Below are 16,374 nucleotides of genomic sequence, written 5' to 3' on the forward strand. Positions count from 1 at the left end.
CTTCGCTAATCACTTGTGATACGTGTCACGCACCTCGCGGCTGCCAATTCCGAAATAGCCTCGGAAGGAAGATCGACGCCTGGCAAATTGAGCCACAAGATCAATGAGAAACGAGGACGGAAATGAAAACACGCCCCTCCAAACTCCTCAGCGAAAAGACTTTCACGCTTAGCAAAACGCGATTTAATCACGTCAAGCAATAGTTCGATCACAATGAGATTCATTGCCGGCGGCAAAGGACCCCCTCCCCCTCACCACGGCCCGCCAGGTGACGTCACGAGGCGGCATTGATTGAGACCGAGTGTTTATTGGCTGTCGTGTCACTCACTGCGGGCTCGTAGCTTGGAAAGCGACACAAAATAGTCGCGTCTTGGGGCTCCTAATGGCCCGCATTAGGACCGAAACTCGTTTTTTTGGTTCTCGGCTGTGTCTCCGGCCTGCCCGCAACGTGAGTGTTTATGTGTTGGAACCGGGTTGAAGATACACAAGACACTCCCCCCTCCCCCAGCATGCGCATTCTCCTTGCGTGTGGGGATGAGCACTATAATAATGCACATCGCATTGATCCGACTGATACAGTGGCGGGTGGTGATCACGGCTGAATTAAAAAAAAAACTTTTGTTTACGATTGATTTCGTGATAGTTTTACAATAAATTTAAGGTCCTGTCAACAGCCACATAATGCATTACCTAAGTTGATTTATTTTGGTGAAAAAAAAAGATTGCTGCTCGCGTAGAGTAAATTGCACAACAATTTCACAACAAGAAATTTATGTTTCATCCATGGAAGAACCACCTTTTTGGTTTACATTAAACAAAACGATTTAAAGCTTAACTGTGATGCGGTTTGGTCACTCCCAACAGCAAAAATTGGCAATGTGTTTGCCAAATGTTTTTTTTTAAGTTTTGCTTTTTTTAAGTTTTGCTCATACCTTTACATTTTGTTATAGAACTTAGGGTTCCCCGGAAGCCACGTTGAGAATCAATGCTGCAAAATTGTGGTCCAGGATTCCCAAACCGCATTTTTTTCATTCTCCCTTCGGTAAATCTTGCTCGATTCGCAACGCAGGATCAGCGTGAAAACGGATTCAAGAAAAAATGCGCGGCTTGATCGGAAATATGTTTTGTCTTTGGAAATAAAATCCCACCCAGTTGGGCCTTGCATGTGCTTTTATGAATTATTCACTAAAGTCAGGGATTTTGGCGTTCATGCCCCCAGAGCCGTCGCCGCATTTACTTTCTCTGAGTCTAATGATGTTCGGCCTTTCGGAAAAATATTATTTTCACGCGCAAGGCAAGCGCGCGGCCTGACGATGACTGTGGGCTGTTCACATCTAAATTTTGTCAATATGACCGAATGTAACCCACAAAATTGAAACTGTGACATTTTACCCGAGAAATGCGAGAATAAAATGCCACGCGTCGTATTTGAAAAGTTTTATTTTTGTCGATCATTCCACCAAAAACAAAATAAAAACACGCACTTGCGAAAAAATTCAATATCATAAGCATGATTTTGATCTATTTGTTAATTTGTAAGCAAGTTTTATTGTACCATGGCTGATGTACCACACTTGGCAATATTCACATGGGAAATTTCGACATAACATGTTTCGTAATAAGGTTCGTAAAAATCCGCCAATAAAAAAATCCTTTAGCGTCAAGAAGGCAGAGTCTTGGTATTGGAGAAACAACGCCACTCGAGCTGCGACAACTTGCGACGAAATCCACAGCGCACCGAAATCCGTTTTGACAGCGGCCAAAAATATTTAATTCAATGGAATATACGGTGCAGAAAAAAATGAGGCAGTCATTACCAGCCAGGAGAGTCGCGACTTATGCGCCCGCGATACATTTACATCTTCGCGTCGACCGCGTAACAGGATTACAGCGCGACCCACTGCGCATGCGCGTCGCAGCGTTCCTAATGTTATCGGTTCGGGCGGAACGCTAGAGTTTGACCCGCCCCGGAGGAGAGCATCAAGAAAACACGTTGATCGTAGACATTCCTCCTTCCATTGCAATATTAAACCTCAGCCTCCGTCTCTAGGTTGAAGCCACGCCTCCAAAAGAGGGCGGGACGTGTGACGTCACAATGGGTCGACAATAAGCACGCGTTCGCGATTCGCCACGGGCGATATTAAGCGAGTCAGCGCCAGGGGCCCGAGCCGATAATGGGCCGGGGTCGGCGTAGAAACTAGATTAACAATTTCAAGGCGGCAGCGACGAAATGCAATTGCTCGACCCCGACGCGAATCGTAAAGGGTTTACCTTAATTCGTTTTGGGACTTTCGCATTTCGACTCGCATATGCAAGTGCTCTCTTTCCCAGCGATGCCATCGCTTCACCGTGGTCGCGACATTATCAAATTTATGCGCGCCCTGCTCAATTTCGCAGCGCGACGCAAGACGCCATTTTGTTTTTCTCAGCGATTATCCCCGACGCGATTGATCAAAAACCTCCGCTGGGTCGCTAATTGTGACGCAACAAAGGCGAGAAGCGAAAGCGTTCTTTGGACACCTAAAGCGTTCCGTGTATCCGTAAATAAATATTGTGGTAGCGGCGACTTACCTTGTTCGAAATCGCCTTGGAAGGATTTGCCTTCAAACGAAAATGTAACCCAGTCTGTTGATTGTGGCCAAGCGGAAAGGAGGAAACTCCCGGAACCAATTATTGATTTGTTTTCATTGTTGTCCCGGAAATGTTTGTTCTGGAATTACGTAATTACGCCATCGCAGTGAATTTCAATGTGTAACTGTCCACAAATTATCTGAATTTCGTAATTCAGTCAAAACGTACTCCTAAAAGTGCGGGAAGAAATTTAACTGTTTTCTAATGTTTGTCATTTTGGAGTTTAGGAATTTTTTGTTATTCTGATCGTCGTTGTACGCTATCAAAACTTATCTGGTGTTTTTACTGTTTGTAACAAGTTCATAATACAGAATGAAAAACACACATTTTCGCTTTGTGTCATAATAATATTAGTTATTTTTCAAATATTGTAAAAAGAACACAGGAATATAGTTTGTCAACCAGTTCTCAAAACAATGCAACAAGAGTGACCTTAAAACCAAAATGGCATCACATCAATATAACACGTTAGTATGACCGCAACAGGTAACAAACGATTAAGTAAACCAGACTTTTTTAAGCCGATCGACCCAGAATACCTTTTTATGTGTGTATAACTGTTGGCGACCTGATTTGTGTAAACACGACAATTTGTTCCAAACGAGATTGTTCGCTTAATCCGTATCCCCGCAGCGCAAGATTAACTTTCTCGCTCTCTCAAATTCTCTCGTGGGCGCGGAAAAAATTCTCAGATGTACCCAACCTGTCATATTAGCGCACGGCCATTATGCCGTCATAAACGGCCATTGTTCGCTAATAGACGTAATCTGGCCGGTGGCTGAGGGGACAGCCAGGATTACCCCGCATGACAAGGGGGGTTACGTGCGACCCTGTGTGACGTCGCTGACTTCGTCAAGGTGAAACGATGTGAACTAATTAAAGTCGCCACGCGGGGCGCATCTAAGTCTCCATAATCACATTTGTTTCTGTTCTGTTTTGCTCCGCCGCTTTCTCGCATGAAACCACTTGGTTGCTGTGTTTTCCAACCTTGTTTGGTCGTGGATGCCGCATGATTCTGCTGCAGTGTCTCCACTTAAATTTTGGTAGAATACACATGCGCGCAAAAAAATACTGATATTGACCATATTGAAGCTAACATTTACAGGGTTGTCAGCTACAAACGCTGTTTTGGAACTATCAGTACGAATATTGTTTGGAATACAATACCCAGTTTATACCTCCGGGCATATAAAACACATGCCCAACTCCCAGTCTCGGAGGAAGCATTACGACCAGGCGATCAATGCAATTCCTAATGCGCATCCGCTGGAGCAAGCTTAAACCTTGCAAAGGATACGCTCAAATCGATGTTCGGTGCATTAAATCATCAGGGAATCACTTTAACATGCATATTGCAATCTACCAATCGACCCCGAGTTGCGATATGAGGGATTACACTAACAATTAATCGCCCAATGTGGCCGCAGTCGCATGTGCACTGGGATATGTTCGCTACACGCGATTGACTTTGCTTCGTGTTTCAGTAAATAAATCTGTTCGCCTTTTTACCGCTGAAAATAACACAATGGCAATGTGAGAATTTTTTAATTCCTTCAGTTTGAATGAAAGTTGAATATCAGAAAGGGAAGAAAAGAAATTTCAAGTTACGACAGATGCACCGACACTGAAATGATACCAAGATGTATATTGGCTCGTACCTAGTGAATTTATTATGACGAAGACTAAATAACAAGGGGTTACGCCACATATTTTTAACTTAAATCTCAAAACCACAAGTCGGATGAACCAACCAAAAAAGAAATTACAATTACAATGAAAATCTGGAAAAACTAACGGTGATTTCTTCAAGGACACCCATGCGTCAGGTAAAGCAGCTCGCAATGTCAATACAGTGGAAAATAATCCGGGATCTCATCCAAAAGCGAAACCGTCATAAAAATCCAACCCACTCCAACGAGTGCGAGTAATTGCTGCGTTTGATCTGGCCGGGATTAAGGGGTAGATAATTAGACTTGCCGCTGATGCTTTTTCTTGGATCATGGCTGCTGTTTGCTCGCGCATGCGCACTCACCGGGTGCCGTCAGCGGATTACGCGGTCAAGGAGCGAGAGGGCGCGGAGGGAAAAAGGTTTTTCGCCTCATATTTCGTCGCTACAAGAAGGCGATACTCGATCATTCGTCAGTTGATAGTCTTCGAGATACTCCAGACCTCAAGGCGGATTCAAAGCACGAACGCAGTTGCAGATTCGTAATGTTGATTGGAAGAAGCGAAGAACAGAGAATTTCTCCGACCAGTTCGATGGCATCTCATCGTTCGGCGTCGGCCTTGTCACCAGAATCAGGCCTCGCAAAGTTCATCGCAACCACGGTGCCAGAAATGCGGGCAAATCTCGGGATACTCAGTTCGAATCCCAGACCTGACATCTTGGCGGCGGCTGCGGCCCTCCGGAACCTCCTCAACCAAAATTTCCTGCAACAGAGCGCGGCGCCTACGCTACCGGCGCTGACCTTTAACCCAAACCAAATCGCCACAGTATGCGAAAGTCTGCAGGAAAGCGGAGACATTGAGAGATTGGCAAGATTCCTGTGGTCCCTACCTGCGGCCCCCGGCGTCCTGGAGGTCCTAAACACCAACGAGGCAGTTCTTCGGGCCCGGGCCATCGTCGCTTACCATCAGGGCCATTACCGCGACCTTTACGCCATTTTGGAGAACCATCGCTTCAGCGACAAGGAATCACATGGAAAATTGCAGGTGAGTCTCGTGTGAGTTTGGCAATTTGGTGGGCATTCTTATTGTACAATAGGTTATATGAGTTTTTAAATGCAGGAAACTCGTATTCGTAATTTTGTTTTCTAAAAAAAAACGTTTAGAATCAAAAACTAGGTTTGGTATTTGTAATCTTGTTTGCTATTTTGTTTTACGGCAATGTTTAGGAAACAAAATAACAACTTGCAATGAATACCATTATTTTTTACAAAAATTACCAGGCATTTTTTACAGTACAGTTTTTCCCATATAAATTTACAGTTCGTTTTAGTATAAAACGAAATCCATTTAAAAACGTCGATTTTTTAATAGGCAATGTGGTTGGAAGCTCACTATCAAGAGGCGGAAAAGTTAAGAGGAAGACCTCTCGGACCAGTCGATAAATACAGAATCCGCAAGAAGTTTCCGCTTCCAAGGACAATCTGGGACGGAGAACAAAAAACTCACTGCTTTAAGGTAAATGCAGGAATATTAAATTATTATCTCACGCGCAAGGAGACGGAAATCCGCGTAACTTGGATATTTATGAAAAATAGAAAACAATAATTGCAGTAGAAAGGCAGCGACTTGCGAACTAAGCGATTGCAAATCTTAAAATGTGTTTGTGTCGCACAATAATATTTTTAATTTCAAAACGCGAAACAAAACTACCTAAAACACTTTGCGTTTCTTAGTGTTCCCAGACACAAAATTGAAATAAAAATGTTCCTTATGTTTTTATCACAAAAACGAATACCACAAACGAGGTTGTCGATAAAAGATATTGTGTTGACTTTTGTTTGTAAAACATTTCTTTTGGTTTCTTTTCATAGGAACGAACCAGAAGCCTTTTGAGAGAATGGTACTTGCAGGACCCCTACCCGAACCCTACAAAGAAACGTGAGCTTGCCCACGCTACCGGTCTCACCCCGACACAAGTTGGAAACTGGTTCAAGAACAGACGGCAACGAGATCGAGCGGCCGCGGCAAAAAACAGGTTGGTTTCTCGCTGAATTTGTTTGTGAAACTCGAAGTTAAAAAATATTTTCGTAATAAAGAGCCCTTACTTATTTGCCAAGTACTTATCACATTTTTTGTTTATCTTGGCTGTAGCATATTAGTCTATTTTATTTAATTGTAGTGTCCAAGCCCATGACAATTTTTAGTTTTTAATTTAAGACAGTACTCGAACGCTATTTTCAACAAAGGTTATTCGAATAGAAAAATATACTTTATTTGGCTCCACATTCAAACCCCTGGTGTGACTAACAACAGTTCAATAATGCTTATCTTAACACCTGTCTCTTTCAACAGCCGTATACAGAGTGAATCCGCAAGCCCACAGCCACAACAGCCCAAAACGAACTCACCTACGTCTTACGACTTGTTACGTCACTACCCTGATACGTCATCAATGCTCTGGCCCTCCGGAAAGTTTCCCAACTTTCCTCTGAACTTCTCAGCGTACAAATTTCCCGTCAGCGGGGCCCAATCCCCCCCACAACACAGAGGAGCATTTCAACCCCCCTTCTTTCTGGGAATTCCCCACGCCGCCACATCCCCGAAGGCAAACATGATGTCACCAAAAACGCCGGAGTCCAACAGAAGCGAATCTCGCTCATCATCACCAGCTTCTCCAGGAGCTTGCAATAACGCTGTATTTAAGAATGACGTCATTGAAGGTGCGCAGAACGCTTGCGTTGCGAACTGACGTCATCTCGAAGGAATTGGTGACTTTTGTAAAAAAATCGTTTCTTTTCGTTATTTTTTATTTTTGCACTTTGCTATTTTTGTCGTCGTTGCGTCACTCTTTATTACAAAAGTGGTTTCATGAGTTTTGGCGTCATTTGGAAATTTAAAGGTTGTCAGGGAAGCGAATGGTAACCTTCCGACACTTTAGTTAAAATTGCCACCTTACAGAATGTTGGCATTACTCAGCCGCTTATAGAGACACTGCTTTAAACTCAACAATATTCATTCTTCAACGCAGACGACAGCTGTTTCCAAACGTACAACGCCACCATTGTTGCTGAAACTTTTTTTTTGGCCCACCTTCTCTTTAATTTTTTTTCACCAACATGCTTTGTGTGACGTCAACCCCTCATAATCATTATTTTTCCAATTGTCCTTGTTTTAACTTCGATGGCCAAAGCCTTCGCATACATAACGAGGTACCATAAACATCCAAATAACCTCCCCTTCATACGACGTGGGAATCAACAAACAGAGGTGCATTGTTAATGTCACTCACGCAAAAAAAACATACAGAAAGGTTGCAGTTAATCTGGAAGCATATGTTGGTCTATCGATTGACAGAGTCAGCTAATTCGCACTAATACCGCGTGCCAAGGAAATAACCTCGCCCGTCTTGGGATATTCTGGATCGTATTGAGTCGTATATATCGATATCAATAACGGATATGCGTGTGTGTGTAAATGTTGCAATGTCCTTGGGAAGTGCCAAAGAGGATTTGGCTGGAAATGAGGGATTTGTTTACGTATTGGGTATGGATTACAGCTCTCAGGTTGCTACCACTTGCACTAGGGTTTAGATTATATAGATAAGGGATTGGTTGATATTCGTTGAGATCAATAACAACGTGTATAGAATTGCGACTGCTAACAATCGCTCGGCATTATTTCTTCCAAAACGAGCTCATGGCAGAGAAGTTGCCTTGGTTTGCGACTGCACCTGAATCAAAAGATGTTGATGGAATATTTCAAAGACTAAGAACCCGGTAGATTATGAAACAATGCAAGCAGCAGTTCGGCGTCGGCCATTTATGTCATGAAATCCATTTTCTCCAATACCATACATAATACAAGAACATTTGCCTTGATTAAATATATTTAAAGAGACAAATCCTCTTTTTGAACCAAAACCGGCTCAACGGATACAAGCGGACACTTGGATGTCACTTTGACCTGTTGGTGTTTTATTTTTTCACAGTCGGTAATGAGTAGGCCAGGCGATTTGTGTGACTGCCACGTAGCCCACACTCGACGCATCAGAGAAGACCAACTGCTGGCCATCACTATTATTCCCCTACCTGACAATTAGCCGGCTTACTGCCGATCCCCCCATTTCTTGTCGTTACGCACAACAACACACGCAGTATTGCAGAATATCGCAATGTGTTCGGCGACGGATATATTTCGTTTGCATCAAAATGTTTGTGGGTAAAGGGCTCCATAGCGCCAACTTGCGATAGTCGATTCGCAAGTGTGCAAGGTAAACTGTTGTCACAATTTCAACTACGTAATTTGGAATGGCCTCTGACCCTGTTCTCGCTGATGTAAAACCGAAAAAAGAGTAATCGCGGCTTTGCCGTTGGGACAAAACTGGTTCCACAAATCCGAGTTGTCCCGTTCCAAATATATCACTTCCTAAAAATCAACACTTTTTAAAATACCAGGGGAGAATAAAATCGTCAACCTACCTTCACTGAAAGGAATAAACATTGAGTCGATTCGTCACTTTCCGCCCCGCCCTTTTTGTAAAGCTCTTCAATCTGATTGGACGAAAGCGAGCACCTGGCGACCAATGAAACGAAGATAATCTTGAAAAAGTTTAAAACGAGTTCTACTGTCTGACATAACAACAGACCTTATTACGTAATAGGCGACCGGCCTTCCAGCGCTGAGCTCGTTCCTCACGATTCCAATAAGTTTCGGCTGCTCGAGGAATTTCAGAGGAACATTGACCTGGCGAGTACATTACAACTTTCCAGTAATTAACCATTCGTTTATGTAAGAAAAGTTGAATCAAAATCAGAATATAATTTCAACCTCGTCGCGAACTTCTTTTAGCTGCGACAAAAACACCTCTTCAGTGACGTCACGTGCATTCATGACACTGACGTCAGTGGACAACGTGACGTCAGGTTGAACTTCCTACGAAAAGTTTACTCATTATATATCACCCAGAACCGTGCAAGGTATAGAAAATTATGTTTCACAAAAAAAACAATTAATAATTGTTACCTTTGGCTCGGGGTGACCCCCGGGAACATCAAGCTCACCGGCTCCCTCCGCCACCCAGTGGTTGCGTCGCTGCAGAATCACTTTTTCGTCGCTTGTGACCACAACGCCAGCGACACCCAGCGGATCGGAAAAGAAATCTTGCTAAAATTTTATTGATTAAGGAAAGGTTGGTTACTTTGGTGGTGACGTAGTGTACCTCGCACTTGGTAACCGATTGGCGTCCCTTTTCTTTCAAGCTGTCGGCCTCTTTTGCCCAGTTCGTTTCCATATAATCTCTTCAAGAAAATATTGTACAGTGTTTAGAGCCAGGCAACAAAAACTTTCCTGATTTTTCTCATAGATATTGATTATAACAACATACCTGTAACAGGTGAGGCCTAGATTGAAAACCAGCTTTTTTGGACCCTCTTTGTAGGTTGTTACAGAATGGATTCGAAATTTCAAACCGTTGAACAATCTGCAAATTGACAATTTTCACTTGTGTCAATGAAAAGGTTAAATGGTTTGATTGTAGCAATGTTCATCAAAGTTTTGGGTTTAGCAAGAATAACAACATCAACTTATTATTAAAATTGCATAATTAGGTGCTTAATGAATATCGTCGTCTATCTTAAAATACCAGCAACCTCGGGTTCTTTTCCACTCTGGCGCTCCATCGGTTTGATATTAACTTTTCAAATTCGACGTCGACCTGAATACAATCATGCTTGTTTATAAAACAAATTAATAAACACCAACTTCGACATCATATTAAAAGACCAGACATTTTAATTTTGTGCAGTGTTTACTGTAGACTGAGTTGAATTGTTTCCCAAAGAAAATATCCTACAACCTGTAATGTATTATTTCATCATAGAGGTATTCGGAAAGCCAAGATGTTTAAGTTTACAAAAAAATCATCTCCTTTCAGTATTATACCTTTCGGTTGAACTCAATGGAAAGATTTACTCCGCACTCATCCATCGAAAGACCGCCCAACGTTTCGCTCATCCACATGATCGACAAACATTCGTCCATTTTGATCGACGCTGTGTCGTCATTTCCGTCCAACTGACCGGACGTTACGTCATCGGGGGGGATTATTTCTGAAAAGAGAAAAAATATTTTTTTTTTAATTACAATAAAACACTAAACAGATAATTTTACCGGAATCTTTTGCTTCGCCATTCGCGTCGGTAGTTGATTCAGACGAAACCTGTAGAAAAATAGAAAAAAAGAAAATAACAAAATAAGCTATAACTCATAAAGTAAAAGAAATCCCAGAAAAACGACGGGCGCACAACATGGGATATATTGCAAGAGGTTTATGACAATAGCACATCAATAAACTGAATAACGACATACAAGAACCCCAAAAAATATCAATTTTTTTCTACAAACCTTAATCCATGTTCCACTGACACTCACAGATTTACCAGAAACTGCACCGTCTGGAAGTCTGGACACGAGGATCTGAAACAAACGGTAAGTTAAACGCAAACCAGTGTGGGTGAAGTAAATACGTACATGGAAATATCTGGCTAAGACTGGTTGCTTAATTTTAGCTGAATCGAGCCCTCGATTAAGCATTGTCATATTACTGGCGACAACGATGTATCGAAATATAAATAAAATTGAAACAAGATGTTTCGGATTAAAGTCAGCTATTTTCTTTTTTGAGCCAAAGACCAGTCTTGTCTTGAATACAAACCTCGGGTTTAGTGTCACGTGTCGACATGTGACCAATCAGCATGCTGCTCGTTGTATGTCCCCAGACGACCTCAGCTTAAAATGAGGTTCAAAATGTTTAGAATTACAGTTTCACAGCTGTTTCCTTAACAAATTAACTTTTGTGCTAAACAATTGAAAGCAACCAATTGACCACAAAGAATGTGTTTACAATAACAAGAGAAATTAGATTGTGATAAGAATTTGCCACAGAATTAAGGTTTACACTTTTGTGTCACGTTCGTTAAAGTGTACACACTCGATATTTGCTCGCCGTCTTTCGATAAGTGCAGTGTCAGCAACCCAGCCTGTCTGTTTGCTTCAGGACTGAGGAACGACGAACCTGCTCGCAAAAAAGCACAATTAGTTTCTGGGCCAAGTTCCAGCGTCACAATTGTACTTACCTAAAAAATCCTTGAGCAAGGTGTCCTGCACGGCTTGGTAAGGTTCGTCGCAGTGGCGCAGATTTTCCGCGCATTTTTTCGCTATGGTCGTGTAAACGAGTTGTTCACCGCAGCCTATATCACACCACACGTTAAATTTGGTCGTTGCACGTTTTAAGGCACAACACAGACGAAAACTTTTAGATTTATAACAAAATTGTTTTCATTCGTCGTTGTAAACATATAAATTCGACACTATTGGGTTCATTATATTGCTATGAAAACGGACAGAACGCGGTTTGATCGAAAAATGTGATTGAGTCTTTCAGTATGTGAACCTCTGCTACTGTCTTCACATATAATCCGAAAAAAAATAAACCACAACATTTTTGTCCGCACTAACTGCAGGATTTACCTTCTTCCTTTGCTTAAGATTAAACGACAGGAACAAGAAAAATAAGGCGAATAAACGTGATTTGCTGGAGAGAAAAGTTGTGTCGAATGAAGTTGAAGTCACCTGAAGATGCAACTGCTACGGTCGGTTCGTCCTTTTTCCCCATTTGAGCCCAACAACCACAACCGAACGTAGCCGCTTGACCAACTCTTCCCGGTAACTTCATCAACAAACCGCCGCTAGAGGCCGCTGATGCCACTCTTCCATAGAAATCTAACGCAACTGCACCCACGGTGTCCAGTCTGTGGCAAATGGAAGTGGTCAGAGTTTATACAAGAAAAAAAGAAATTGCGAAACTAACATGTTACCAATTCTGGAGTTCTAAGTCACAAACGAAACAGAACGCGCTTCAACGAGTTTTTTAGGTTCATTTTGACAAGAAATATCCTACTTGCTATCAAACTGTATGTGAGCCATTTTTTACGTATATAAGATTGAATATTTACAACCTTTGCTGCTTGTATGGAGTTTCACGTTCTTCTTCTTCTTCGGACGACGAGTCTGTATCACGTGATCGTTTGTGCAATATGTGCTCAGCAATTCTTCGCTGATATTTCATCCAAGTTTTGTAAGCCGATTCTACCAATCAGCGATCAGTTAATAACCCATAAAAAACACAAATATCCACAGTATTGAGATTTTTCTCGTTTGCACCTCCCGGGCAAGGTTGGTCTCGTGATTAAAAACAATCCCCGAAATCGCTATCAAAGGGCAAAAATGGTAGAACGAAACTACGACCAATGACGTGATTTAACAACTATAGACTTATCGTAGCACAGAGTTATCAGCGTTTACCTGACACGAGGTCGTCAGCTTCGCACATATCAACGTGATGAGCTTTTGCCCATTTCTCAGCCCCGGTTCCACTCATTGAACTAAATAATAAACAGTTTTACTTTACCAAAGTGCGCACGGTGACATTCTTACGAAGTGTAGCACAAGTTATTTTAAACAAAATAAATGTACCTCATTATAAAAAGTCTATGGTGTGCCATGTTTATTTATATCCAGCTATTGTTTAGGATTTACGCAAAGCTTGTTAACACTGACCAGGGCAAAATTCGACCAAGCAGGAGTTTGCTCTTTTTAGCTTGTTGAAGTGACATCATGTAAGCAGCTTCGACAGGATTTTTTATGCGACCAACGCACGAAACAGAACCAAACGTCACTTCCCCAGCTGCGAAAACAAAATACCGACCATAATGACTTTAACTAAAGTTTTTTTTGCAAATTTATGTTTTATTTCAGTTTTCACAAGATCTACCCTTTGAATTTCTGTGGGAAGTGTCCATTACACTTGCGTCACATTCAACATCCCCACTTTCCGTTAAGTTTGAGCCGAAACCGGCATTTGTCAGTTCACTGTTCTGAGAAAATGTGTTAAAAACGTTAACATCTCAACAAATTCAAAGTTGGGATTTATGTGTTTTTTGAACTTTCACAATGAACAAATTGAGATGTTTTAAACATTACAAAAGTCGTAGAATGGTTCCCATTAATTCCAATGTTTGGTGTTGGTAAGAATATGTACATACGGTTATAATTTACTGCAAAACTTTTATAAAAATCACATAAAAACTATTTTATTCACCTCCAGTATTTGAACAGACAATGTCACAGCCTCACCAGCAGTCCCCTTGTTTTTTAAGATTTCCACAGCAGCAGTTAGCGCCTGCTCACAGAGTACTTTGTATCTTGGCCACCTCTCAGGAGAATGGTATCCAGCACCTTGTGGTGGAAAGAAGTTTAGAGTTTGCAAGTATGAGAAGGTGACACAAGCGGAAAATTTATAAAAGTATTTTGCATTTTTCCAATTAAAAATTACAGAAATTAATTGGGCACAACTAATTTTGCCACAGTCACAAATCCAATATTTTCAACAAAATAGTTTTTTACCTAAATGAAGTGCTACCAACCCAACTCCAGAGCATCCATCCCTGCAGAAAGAAATTTGTTGTGAATATTACGTACCATGGACTCTGACAACTTTTGAAACACTAAACAGTTGCATTGGTTACAGTAAATGCTCACAGCATCTGCATATCTTCAGGAGAATTGACTACTTCCTGAACGACGGCCTCAGTATTTTCCTGTGGGAGTTTTGACGGGTGTTGGTAACCCACAATGCCCTTTTTTGGCCCAACAGCATTCATTATATGATTCTGTATAGTCTGAAAAATATATATAGCATCATTTGAATATAACACAACTGATACTGTTATTAATATACAGAAGCCATGTTTGACTGTTGGCATTGTTGGCAATGCTTGATAGCTATGCACTATTTTACCAGGATGTAACAATAATAATAACTTTTATAAACCATTCATGATCAAATATGTGCTCGGACTTTCGTAAAGATGTAATTATGCGGACCACAAATGTAAAAATAATACTTTGTAAAGTGATTGCAGCAAAGTGTTTGTCCACCGGTAGTGGTTTAAACAGCAAAACCAAATACTCACATTGTCGTGTGGAAAGTATCTGGTGTTGTTGAGTTGTGGCAACTCTTGCTTGTCCACTGACGCAAACAAAGTGGAATAAACAAAATCTCTCATCAGCTTCCTGACACTTTTTACATCATATATTCCTGCAAATCACAATGCAAGGGTCAGCAATTTTATTTTCATGTTACAGTTATGTTGATTATAGATAGAATCGCACCTTCAAGAGCAACTTGTTTGATTTTGTTTGCAATCCGTGGATCCAGACGGTTTTTCGTCATTGGCTGGTCACTTGGGCTGTGCGTTGTGTGGCTCATGGACAACGGAAATCGGCAGTAGCAAACAACTGAAACCACCAACACAATATGCTTTTCAAAAAACATATGTAAATTGGACTGATTTACAACGGTGCTTGATTTAAAAATGAGTATTACACTGATATAAATTAGTTACATTTATAAACCTCACAATAGTTTAAAATAAATATTACAATACTTGTGTATGGCTGATCATCATTGGTTTGGATGTTTTCAAGGTGTGCAGCTTTTGCATGATCTTGTTCTTTCTTACTTGGCTTGGAGTCGGGGGGAAATACAGGCGGTTCATAAAATTTAAGAACGCGTATCTGCAAATTGGTGAAATTCACAAGATGGTGTTAAGTTTAACATCCCAAGTTGATTTTAACAGATATTAGTTTTGCACAAAGTTTTGTTGGAATAAAATAAAAAGGTTATAAAAATTTTGTTTTTTTAACAAAGGTTTGCAAATGTTTATCATGGTCTTTATAATTATTTTTGGATCCTGTTTAAAAGCCTTATTGATTGAAACCCCAGTGTGCATGCAGTATGCCAAGCCAATTAAATGCTGACAACAGTTATTATTCTTAAATGTAAATACAAGACCTGTTGTACCAAATTGCCACAGTTTTCTCACCACTGTCAATAAGGCATAAATACTACATGAGATAAATAACAGCTATTCACCATAACAGTTGCATTGCACTTTGCACCAACTTTAGGATGTTTTCTTTTTCTACTTTTCATTCCTTTTTCAGCCAAAGAATAATTTAAAGCATCCTCATCAGTTGTGTAATCTGATGAAAGCTGAACAACAAACATGTTGTAATACAACAACCAAAAAAAGTTATTATTTGTGAGTTGTTTACAGCTAAAACACAGCAGTGAGCTTTCCCCTACTGGTTTTCCAGAACACATGTCAGTAGGTTTGCTATTTGAGAACCCTGATTTGATTGACCCAAAGCACAATAGGCAAACATCTAACAATTTACCTCTGGTGATGTAAATCCACATTTCCAAACTTCAAAACTCATTATCTCAAACAAATGACCAGTATATGGAATTGGGACCACACTGTTGGAATGGGAGAACTTCAAAGCTACAAAGAAAAATTTAACAAAGCTAAACTAAAGCTATCAGCCACTGTCTGTTATAAAAAAAATGTGGTTACTTCTTGCAGTTGGCATGGTTGTCTTCAGTCTTTTTGATGAACCACGGTGGTGGGCAGAAGATTTAAAAAACACCAAGCCTGTTGCTCCCATTAATCCCTCCATAAACATATTGGAACATCCATGGAATCTTCCCGTAGCATGCTTTCCATCTGCAGTCTTCTTATACCCAATGCAATGATCTTCCAGATATTTGTCAATGTCCATTCTGGTTCCTCCTTCTTTTAGGACATCAGTTAGATTTTTGTTTATTTATGTAACTGAAATTTGTGCTGGGGTATTAATCGTTCGTTGCAGTTTATAACAAACACCACACGTTGTGCGATACAATGTGAATGGCGTGAAAATGTGTCAGAAGTGCTAGCAAAGGCGGAGAAGTGAAACGTAGAGCAATGTAACTATCAGCATGAGTTTTCACAATCGAACTTCAAAGAGGTCAAATGACCACAGTTTTCAAATACAGTAATTATAAATATGACTTGCCCTGATACACAACAAACAAAATGTATGTTTTCTGAAATCCCCTGCGGGTAAAGTACCACTGTTTTTATTCAAGCGTGACCAAAATTTTAACTAGAAAAAAATTCTTAGAGGAATGTG

At 40.8% G+C, this 16,374-nt stretch overlaps 2 protein-coding genes across 3 annotated transcripts; one reads left to right on the forward strand and one right to left on the reverse strand.

The window, feature by feature from the left end:
• The first annotated feature begins 4,779 nt into the window (after nucleotides 1-4,779).
• On the forward strand, nucleotides 4,780-7,171 carry LOC145899585 (homeobox protein ceh-34-like). The gene is made up of 4 exons (XM_082988435.1): nucleotides 4,780-5,343; nucleotides 5,671-5,814; nucleotides 6,171-6,334; nucleotides 6,652-7,171. Exons 1-4 carry the CDS (start codon nucleotides 4,843-4,845, stop codon nucleotides 7,046-7,048), a joined length of 1,206 nt encoding a protein of 401 aa, XP_082844561.1. The 5' UTR covers nucleotides 4,780-4,842; the 3' UTR covers nucleotides 7,049-7,171.
• A 944-nt stretch (nucleotides 7,172-8,115) lies between these two features.
• Nucleotides 8,116-16,224, reverse strand: LOC145899584 (uncharacterized). Of its 2 annotated transcripts, none has more exons than XM_082988434.1 (28): nucleotides 15,777-16,224; nucleotides 15,598-15,704; nucleotides 15,293-15,412; nucleotides 14,805-14,934; nucleotides 14,530-14,655; nucleotides 14,331-14,455; nucleotides 13,897-14,027; nucleotides 13,762-13,802; nucleotides 13,457-13,593; nucleotides 13,130-13,232; nucleotides 12,916-13,042; nucleotides 12,661-12,740; nucleotides 12,315-12,444; nucleotides 11,929-12,107; nucleotides 11,433-11,546; nucleotides 11,288-11,371; nucleotides 11,012-11,085; nucleotides 10,702-10,773; nucleotides 10,468-10,516; nucleotides 10,240-10,406; nucleotides 9,948-10,012; nucleotides 9,683-9,778; nucleotides 9,518-9,596; nucleotides 9,322-9,462; nucleotides 9,127-9,231; nucleotides 8,945-9,042; nucleotides 8,778-8,871; nucleotides 8,116-8,724 (listed from the first exon to the last, which is right to left on the reverse strand). In XM_082988434.1, exons 1-28 carry the CDS (start codon nucleotides 15,979-15,981, stop codon nucleotides 8,593-8,595), a joined length of 3,111 nt encoding a protein of 1,036 aa, XP_082844560.1. In that variant the 5' UTR covers nucleotides 15,982-16,224; the 3' UTR covers nucleotides 8,116-8,592. The 2 variants fall into 2 exon arrangements, with proteins under 2 accessions (XP_082844560.1, XP_082844559.1); XM_082988433.1 differs by having other exon boundaries at nucleotides 13,897-14,036.
• Between the last annotated feature and the right edge of the window lie 150 nt (nucleotides 16,225-16,374).

This window comes from Ascidia mentula, chromosome 4 (assembly GCF_947561715.1).
Source record: "Ascidia mentula chromosome 4, kaAscMent1.1, whole genome shotgun sequence".
In the NCBI taxonomy this organism is placed as follows: domain Eukaryota; kingdom Metazoa; phylum Chordata; class Ascidiacea; order Phlebobranchia; family Ascidiidae; genus Ascidia; species Ascidia mentula.

Bases quoted from the DNA above. Each gene is read 5' to 3' on its own strand.
- LOC145899585 (XM_082988435.1), top strand. From the start codon at position 4,843: ATGTTGATTGGAAGAAGCGAAGAACAGAGAATTTCTCCGACCAGTTCG. The intron at 5,344-5,670 runs GTGAGTCTCGTG...ATTTTTTAATAG, and splicing joins AATCACATGGAAAATTGCAG to GCAATGTGGTTGGAAGCTCA. The intron at 5,815-6,170 runs GTAAATGCAGGA...TTCTTTTCATAG, and splicing joins AAAAAACTCACTGCTTTAAG to GAACGAACCAGAAGCCTTTT.
- LOC145899584 (XM_082988433.1), bottom strand. From the start codon at position 15,981: ATGGACATTGACAAATATCTGGAAGATCATTGCATTGGGTATAAGAAG. The intron at 14,935-15,292 runs GTGAATAGCTGT...ACCAATTTGCAG, and splicing joins AGTGCAATGCAACTGTTATG to ATACGCGTTCTTAAATTTTA. The intron at 10,517-10,701 runs GTTTGTAGAAAA...ATTTTTCTACAG, and splicing joins TCAGTGGAACATGGATTAAG to GTTTCGTCTGAATCAACTAC.